General features: G+C 38.9%; 1 protein-coding gene across 1 annotated transcript; it reads right to left on the bottom strand.

The window, feature by feature from the left end:
* Positions 1-538: 538 nt before the first annotated feature.
* On the bottom strand, positions 539-4,139 carry LOC117021044 (beta-defensin 107A-like). The gene is made up of 2 exons (XM_033103767.1): positions 4,070-4,139; positions 539-681 (listed from the first exon to the last, which is right to left on the bottom strand). Exons 1-2 carry the CDS (start codon positions 4,137-4,139, stop codon positions 539-541), a joined length of 213 nt encoding a protein of 70 aa, XP_032959658.1.
* Positions 4,140-9,674: the final 5,535 nt, after the last annotated feature.

Here is a 9,674-nt window from a genome sequence, read left to right as displayed (position 1 = left end):
TTCTAGATCAGACAGGGAATGGAAGACATTCTAAAAACTCCTACCAATAAAGAGGAGGAGGAGGAGTGTGGGGCATGGTACTGCTGAAGCAGCCACAATCAGTGTCCGGCGGGTAGTCTGTTTGCTACGTAGTTGAATCTCCTCATTTTAGGATATCAGAACCCTGGGAGAAAGGGCCCAAGGCCACACCTCTGTTTGAAGCCTGGACTATATATAACGTTAGAACTCAGCTCAAGTGAGTCGCAGCCCAACCTTTCCAATCTACCTGTTTAATCTATTAATTCTCTAGCTCACTTTGTCAATCAATGAAATAATAATAGGCCCTCTACCAGGAACTGTGGATGCACAGGTGAACAAAACATAGTGCCTTCTCTCCGGAAGCTCACAGCCTAAAAAGAGTATTACACTGTGGCATCAGGAAATGCACTGATAGCTTCAGAGAATCCAAAATTTGGAGGCCAAAGAGAGAAGATCCAGAGAGATTTGATGCACTGAGATCACAGCCACCTCTTCCATTTTTGTAGCTGCTGCTAAGCATTTAATTTTTTTGCTTCTTTTTGCAGCAAAATGGTGTCAGTTCAGCTCTACAGCCCCCAATCTTATCTTCAAAAGACAGGCATTCGACTTCACAGCGACCATCCATCTTCACACAACGTTTTTGTCTTTGAATACCTCCCCTGGCTAAATGAAGAAAGCAATTACTCTTCAGTTATCCAGTAATTAACTACTAGAAGGCAAAATTACATCACCCAGGCCAAATTCAGAATTCCCCATTACCAAATCTCCTGGAAACAGAGTATAAATCTCAAGATCAGAAAAAGCAGATGTCACCTGAACAGCTGTGTCTGAGCTCAAATCCCTGTACAGTCTGTCTATGCAGTTTGACATTCATTTAGGACCCAAAAAAAGTGTCTCTGTTGTAATCACTTCTAGGATATAAGAATCATTTCTTGTTGAGAGGGAGACAGTATGCTTTCTAATTCCAATAAATGACTTTTTCATGTCTCTAAATTAACAGTCTCTGATCTATAACAAAAGGTAAAGACTGGTGTTCACAATTGGAGGCAGATTGATGATGGACAATGTGCATTGACATCAGTGGTTTCCCGAAAGTAAGACCTAGCTGGACAATCAGCTCTAATGTGTCTTTTGGAGCAAGAATTAATATAAGACCCAGTCTTATATAATATGAGATAAAACCCAGTAAAATAAGACTGAGTATTATATCTGTATTATATTATATTACATTATATTATACCCAGTCTTATAGTAAAATAGGACTGGGTCTTATATTAATTTTTGTTCCAAAAGACACATCAGAGCTGATTGTCCAGCTAGGTCTTATTTTTGGGGAAACGCGGTATGGTTGTGAATTTTCAGTTTTCCTTACAAAGATAAAAGAAATATGGTACTAACCTGCTGAATAGAGAACATCAAGGGAATAATATCTGTAGCTCTGGCAAGCAAATTTAGAGTGGCATAAGCAATGTCTGTCTGTTCATTCAGATCAAAGACTAAGCTGAAGAGAGTAACAATATTCCAATAGAGGAAGATTGAAAAATAAATGGTGGTCTATGGTCTCAGGAGAGATAGTTGGGGAAAAAACTGGCACTTACTCTCAAAAAGGGTAATGCTTATTCTTGGAAAGAACAACTTTGGGGAGAAAAGGTACATGTTATCTGTCCTATAAGTGAGGTATTACCATGTTGAAGAGATATTGGTCTTCTAATATCTCTTAATGTCCAAGTTAGGACTCAGACCAATGGAAAGAAAGAGGAAGGACTTAGACTTCTATTCAAAGTAAGGGGAATATTTTTAATAGTCTAAAGTTGAACCTGGGGTATTGCGAGATATCGATCAGTTCAACTTATCAGTTATCTGGGTAAGCAACTGACATGGAATATGTGTAAGGTGTTTAAATGTTGAACTGGGGCAGATAAAAAGAACAATAATGGCAACAAAACAATAATGATGGTTAACTCTTTCAGAGCCCAGTGTATGTGCCTGGCACCATTTAAGCAGTTTCTATAAACAGAGAGATTGTTAAATTATACCCCGGCAGTTATTGTTCCCTTCAAACTTTTAGTAATAGAACCTCTGGGTTTTAGCTGGACACACAGATACTTACCTAAAGACGTCAGTTCCTGGCTTTCTATTTCTGTATGGCCACGTGAATATAGAAGTGAAAAGATGTGAGCTGATTCTATGTGATCTTTATAATCATGTCCTTTCCTTACTTTTAAGCCTTTCCTATTAGAGCATCTTTAGAACCAGACAAAGTAGTCACACATTTAGGAAGGCCAAGCTGATTTTCCCTTCTAGTCCTAACACGTACTGATGGAGAAGAGCCTAATCAACTTACCTAGTTTTAGACTTGACATGAGAAAGAAAGAAACTCTTTTTTCAGTCACTCTATTTTAAAGTTTCTTTATTAAAACAAGTTAGCCTCTAATTAATATAACAAGTGCATTCATCTTTAAAACAACCCTATTCTTATTACCATTTATAGAAAGAAAGCTGAAGCACAGAGTTCATACAGCTTCTGAGGACTGGAACTGAAATCCAACCTCAAACATTCTGGTGTAATAGTCTGTGTTGATGACATTGCATTCAACTCACTCCCAGCTCTGAGATTCTCTGTGATGGCTGTGGTGCTGGGGGTCCTACTTTATACCCACAACTGTGCTTATCATTGGCGTTCACAGGTGTCTGAGCTGAGTTAGGGACAGGGAGCTCTTCATGAATTGCAGTCCTGATGACAGGAGTTGGAGAGGACAGCTCATGCCCTCTATGTGTTTCCCTAACCTGGATCTGTCGTCTGACCTCCAAGGAAAGTGACTGGGGACAGAAGCTATGTGACTGATTCTACAAGCAAGACTTTGAAACACGAAGGCATTATTTTTGTCTCTGGTCATTACTTCTGCTCTGGACTATTTTCAAAACTGCAATGCAAGTGCCACATCCCAGGAAGCTTTTTCTAATCCCCCAACGAGAACCAGGCTTCTACTTCTGTGGCTTCTTTCCGAACTTTGCATCTCTTACAGCACTTATGAGAACTGTTTTTGCATTATAGTAATTTGTACATCTTCCTGCCTCATCCATTCACGATATACTTTTAAAATTTGTCGAATGCCTACTTGCTATTACAGGCAACCTATTTTTGATTAACACGGAAATAATAGACCAATAAACTTCAAGCAAATGAAGGGCAAAAGCTATGCTGTAATTACAGTTTTACTTCCATTTTTACCTATTTTATTTATAGTGTCCAGAACAATTTCTCATAAGTGGTAGGCACCCATTCAGTATCAAGTGGTTTGTTAGGCCTACTGAGGACTGGATGTGTAATAAATAAGGGTAGAAATTCAGGAACCATGAATTAAAAATAGACAGGTGCTTCATGCTGCATGGAGAACTCCATTTGGAGGGGCCTCATAGCAGAAGGGTGCGGGACAGTAGAGGAGGAATAGACATGCAAGTTTCTTAAGGATAGAGTCTTGGCTGTATTGAGCAAATAGAGATCATTTCAAAGGACTCAAGGACTTAAAACAAACTCATTAAGATGTTAGTGGTTTAAATGATGTAGTTTTCCGTCAGTATGGGGGAGCTAGAAAGTCCAAAATAATTTAAGGTTAGGAGATTTGGACAAAACAGACCATTAAGAACCTGTTGTCATACGTTTAGTTTCATTGAGTCTACAAGGTCGTACTTGTCTCAACTCACGTGTGCCTCTGAGGTTTTCTCTCATTGTAAAGCAATCACCTTGGCATACACTGAAGCTGGATAGATTACAGAAGAGGAAAGAGATCTAAATGTACACAAGTCTGAACCCCTTGGTAGAGCTTTTAAGGAAATTAACTAGATACCCTTCTGGCTGGAGAGGGTCAGGGTAAGTGTGGCCCCATTGTTTTGTGTCTGATCTCAGGGAAAGATGTAGAGGAGCCGGTTCATACTGGGACCTTTTTAGAATACAAGATGAGTCATGCACTTTTCTAAAAGCTGAGATTTCTTCTCAAATGGCAAGTCACACAGAATGCCATCCTTACATCTGTGAGGATTTCTTTCGTACCTGGGAAAATTTGAGCAAGAAGAATGAGGGCAGCAACAATTAAGAGAAAGATTCGCATGGCGCCAGGCATCAGTGGAGAGAGGATATAAGAGGTGCAGTAGCTGTAACCCAGCTCTCTTATCAGGGAAGTTGATTAAAACAATTTCTACGGCTCCGAAAGGGTGGAAAGTCACCTTTGGTTTGTAATGTTTATTAAGAGTCAGCTACTCTCCATGCCCCATTAAATAACACGTGGGCTGATGGATCAGATTTTATCTAATGTCTGCCTAGACTCCTCCTGTTTTATTTCTTCAAGCCCCGTCTAAAGTGCTACCACTTGCATAAGTTTTATAACCACCATTCCTTTTTCTTCTTAGCTGACATTTTATGTGCAACTGAGTTTCTTATAAAATTCAGTCAGTGGTTATTAGTTGGTGCTTGGAAGAATTGCTTTATAAAAATTGGCCAATGCAGGGCAATTTGCCTACATGCTGCAGAGGAAGGAACCCTGCCCCCTCCCTGCAAAGAACAGATACAGCAGTGGGGTTGGCCAGGTGCCATACGACAACGCACACACTCAAGCAAAGACAAAAGAGCATTGTTTGGGCCTGAAACAAGAAAAGATTTCCCATACAAGGTGATAAACCCAGTCGGGGCTATCTGGGTTCTTTATCTCTTGGTAAGGAAGTGTTCCAAGCCCTGTTCCAAAACCCGTTCTTATGTAGCTGAGTAGAGGTGGAAATACGGCATGCATGAGACTGCCCTTCCCAACTAAAATGATATAAGAAAATGATATAAGAAAATGTTATTAACAACCATATATATATATATATATATACATACATACATACATACGTATATATATGCCTTGTGGATGAAAAAGGGAACACACACAAACCTGACAAGCTCAGGGGAGGCCAGCATGGGCGGCCCTACAAACTCAGAGACCGAAAGCACCACATAGGATGGTGTGAACATAAAAATTCCTAACTAAGAACAGGTCACGGCAGAAGTCACATCCTTGGCCTGTAGCTTCCTTGACAAAGGTCATTCTTTACCTTAAGTGAGCCTGTCTATTGTCTTTTTGCATCTAAGGTAACATACCGTTGGAGTGTCAGAGTCGTCCCTTTTTCCAGACCCCTCAGGGCATAAACCAGCGCACCAGAGCAGGAGACCACAGAACCCCTCACTGTTATTCCTCTAATACCATCTCTGTGTGCTGCAAATGTTCATTGTTAACTACCCTGTATGCACCAATGTAAAAGAAGCATGTGTCGCTCCATTTTGCTTTTTATCCAATCTCAGAGATTATCTCTCCCTTGCTTTCTCCTGCCTCCCCTAATCTACCAACATTGGATTTCATGTAACCCTCCTTATGTCTCCTCCTTTGATTCTAATGTATAAAATAAAGTCATAAAATTCTCTACAGGTTTAGACATTTCTTACATCAACAGCATACACATTCAACAACTTACATAAGGTAGAAAATTTCCTTCAAAAGTTTAATTCTTGTGTGCTAATTCCACACAAGAATTAACAGAAAATTTGAATATCTCTATATCTCTTTAAGAAATTGAATTTTTTATTACCCGAAGGAATGGCTTCTGCTTAAAGAAATGGAAAGAGCATCTTCCTAGAGCAACCATTTGCAGCTCACCCACCAAACTGCAGGGTGAGACGCAGGTATTCAAAGTTTCTGGAACTCATCAGAAAGCTGAGGTTACAAGGCAACCACCTCTCCCCAAATCTAAGATAAGACAGGAACTTTCAAGAAAGACAAGACATGAACACTCACTTATCTGAGGTAGAGTCCACCAGACACCGGTAAGAAGAATTCAGGTAAGTCTGTAAAGAATTGCTAATAGCAAGTGTAAACTAGAAAGAGAACATAGAACTTATGGAGCCACAGACAAAAGACATTCACACCAACTTCCAAGTTCTTTGTCATGGATCTCTCCAGGTGCTTGCACACACACAAAAATAATAGAATTGAGGTGACAGTCTTGAGAAAGCATCCCTCAGGATGTGGGCTGGCATGAAGGGAACAGTAGCCAATGTGAGAAAGGCACAAAATCCTGCCGGGATCCTTCTCCCATGTGGGGGGGAGAAAAAGCCTTACAATTTTGTGGGAAGAGGAACAAACACTGTTTACCATTGTTGTAAGGGCAAATCTTCAGCACTGGTTGAAAACACATTGAAGCTGGAGAAAGGAGACATTTAAAACAACAACACCTCTTCCTTGGCAAAAGGAAAGTCATACATTGAGGGGCCTGTGAGCCACTGGGGGCGAGGAAGATCAATGAGAAGAATTGAAGCCAACTTCTAATCAAAAACAGGCCAGAAGAAAAGGGAGTAACCACAGGAGCCAGGTGGTCCTGGGTTCTACTCTGTGAGACGGTTTTCTTATTACAGTTCATTCTCTTTACTTGTTAGCGGTCCATTCAGATTTTCCACTAATTCTTGGGTCAGTTTTGGTATTTATATCTTTCTAGAAATATGTCCATCTAAATGGTTGTCTAAAATGTTGCTGCACAACTGTTTTTAGTATTCTCTTGTAATAGTTTTTATTTCTGTTTGGTCCGTGGTGGTGCTCCCTCTTTCATTCCTGATTTTAGCAATTTGAGTCTTCTCTCTTTTGTTTACTTGGTCAGTCTAGGTTTGCCCATTTTGTTGATCGTCTCAAAGAACGAACTTTTGGTTTTGTTGATTTTCTTTGTTTTCTTAGTGTATTTGATTTATTTCTACTCTACTCGTTATCATTTTGTTTCTTCTGTTTGCTTTGGATTTAGTTGGCTCTTCATTTGTAGCTTCCAAAGGTGGAAATTTAGTTTACTGATTTGAGATCTTCTTTAAAAATATAGGCATTTACAACTGTAAATTTTCATCGGTTTAGATTCATCCTGTAAGATTTAGATTATTTTTTTCATTTTCATTCACCTTGAAGTATTTTCTAGTTCTCTTGTGATTTCTTCTTTAACTCATTATTTGTTTAGGGGTGTGTTGCTTAATTGCCACATCTGTGACTTTCCCACATTTTCTGGTGTTATTCCCTTGTGGTTGGAGAAAACACTTTGTATGATTTCAATCCTTTTAAATTTACTGAGGCTTATTTTTTGGCCTAATGTATGGCCCATCCTGGAGAATATTTTATGTAAACTTGAAAAGAATGTATATTTTGTTGTTGTGTGGAGTATGCCACAGATGTCTGTGACATCTAACGGCTTACAGTGTTCTTCAAGTCTTCTGTTTCCTTGCTGATCTTCTTTCTTCTTGTTTTCTCTGTTATTGAAAACAGGATATTGAGTCTCCTACTGCTGTTGTTGAATTATCTATTTCTCCCTTCAATTCTGTCAGTTTTGTTTTTTTTTAATTTATTTTTAATTTATTGGGGTGACAATTGTTAGTAGAATTACATAGATTTCAGTTGTGCAATTCTGTATCACATCATCTATAAATCACACTGTGTGATCACCATACATTTGATCCCCCTCACCCTCATCCCCCACCCCCCAACCCCCTTACGCTCTGGTAACCACCAAATTACGTTCCCCAGATTAATTTTCAAACCCCGTGGCCATCCTGTGGTCACCGACTGCCCTCCAATGCCCTCACCCTCCCCCCCACCCCCCACCCCTCCCGCCCATCTAGCAACCCTCAGTTTTTCCTCATTGTCTCCCAAACTGTTTCTGATTAGTTCATTCATTTATTCTTTTCTTTACAATCCGCAAATAAGTGAGATCATATGGTACTTATCTTTCTCTGTCTGACTTATTTCACTTAACATAATGTTCTCTAGATCCATCCATGTTGTTGCAAATGGTAAGATTTCTTTCTTCTTTATGGCTGCGTAATACTCCATTGTATACATGTACCACAGTTTCTTAATCCAGTCATCTACCGATGGGCATTTTGGTTGTTTCCATGTCTTAGCTATTGTGTATAGTGCTGCAATAAACATAGGAGTGCATAGAGATTTTTGAATTGAAGTTCTGGATTTCTCCGGATAGATACCTAGGAATGGAATTACTGGATCATAAGGTAGTTCCATTTTCAGAATTTTGAGATACCTCCATACTGTTTTCCATAGCGGCTGCACCAGTCTGCAATCCCACCAACAGTGCACAAGCGTTCCCTTTTCTCCACATCCGCGCCAGCACTTGTTGTTTGTTGATTTATTGATGATAGCCATTCTGACTGGGGTGAGGTGGTATCTCATTGTGGTTTTTATTTGCATTTCTCTGATGGTTAGTGAGGTTGAGCATTTCTTCATATGTCTGTTTGCCATCTGTATGTCCTTTTCAGAAAAATGTCTCTTCAAGTCCTCTGCCCATTTTTTAATTGGATCGTTTGTTTTTTTGGAGTTGGGTTGAGTAAGTTTTCCATAGATTTGTGATATTAATCCCTTATCAGATATATCACTGGCAAATATCTTTTCCCATTCAGTAGGATCCCTTTTTGTTTTATTGATGGTTTCCTTTGCTGTGAAAAAACTTTTTAGTTTGATATAATCCCACATGTTTATTTTTTCTCTTAGTTCCCTCGAGCGAGGGTGTATATCAGTAAAAATCTTACTCCGGGTAATGTCTGAGAAGTTTCTTCCTATATTTTCTTCTAGGTATTTTATGGTTTCAGACCTTACATTTAAGTCTTTAAGCCATTTTGAATTTATTTTTGTATATGGTGTAAGGAGGTGGTCCAACTTCATTTTTTTGCATGTGTCTGTCCAGGTTTCCCAGCACCATTTATTGAATAGACTGTCATTACTCCATCGTACATTCTTGCTTCCATTGTCGTAGATTAAATGGCCATATAGGCGTGGATTTATTTCTGGACTCTTTATTCTGTTCCATTGATCTATGTGTCTGTTTTTATGCCAGTACCATGCTGTTTTGATTACTGTAGCCTTGTAGTATAATTTGAAGTCAGGTATTGTTATACCTCCCACTTTGTTCTTATTTCTCAAGATTGCCTTTGCTATTCGGGGTCTTTTATGGTCCCATATAAATTTTAGGAGTATATGTTCTATTTCTGTGAAAAACAACGTTGGCAGTTTGATAGGAATTGCATTGAATATGTATATTGCCTTAGGCAGTATGGACATTTTAACTATATTAATTCTTCCTATCCATGAACATGATATGTGTTTCCATCTATTTATATCTTCCTTCATTCCTTTCATCAGTGTCTTATAATTTTCTGAGTATAGATCTTTTACTTCTTTGGTTAAATTTATTCCCAGGTATTTTATAGTCTTTGGAGCGATTGTAAATGGGATTGTTTTTTTTAATTTCTCCTTCTGATGTTTTATTATTGGTATATACAAATGCAACTGATTTCTGAATATTAATTTTGTATCCTGCCACTTTACTAAATTCATCTATCAGCTCTAATAGCTTCTTGGTGGAGTCTTTAGGGTTCTCTATATATAGTATCATATCATCTGCATACAATGATAACTTTACTTCCTCCTTACCAATCTGGATGCCTTTTATTTCTTTTTCTTGTCTGATTGCTGTGGCAAGAACTTCCAGAACTATGTTGAATAGAAGCGGAGATAGTGGGCATCCTTGCCTTGTTCCTGATCTTAGGGGGAATGGTTTTAGCTTTTCCCCATTGAGTATGATGT

Source organism: Rhinolophus ferrumequinum, chromosome 4 (genome assembly GCF_004115265.2).
Source record: "Rhinolophus ferrumequinum isolate MPI-CBG mRhiFer1 chromosome 4, mRhiFer1_v1.p, whole genome shotgun sequence".
In the NCBI taxonomy this organism is placed as follows: Eukaryota; Metazoa; Chordata; class Mammalia; order Chiroptera; family Rhinolophidae; genus Rhinolophus; species Rhinolophus ferrumequinum.
Note: the sequence above shows the minus strand (reverse complement) of the source record. Positions and strands in the feature narration are given on the sequence as shown.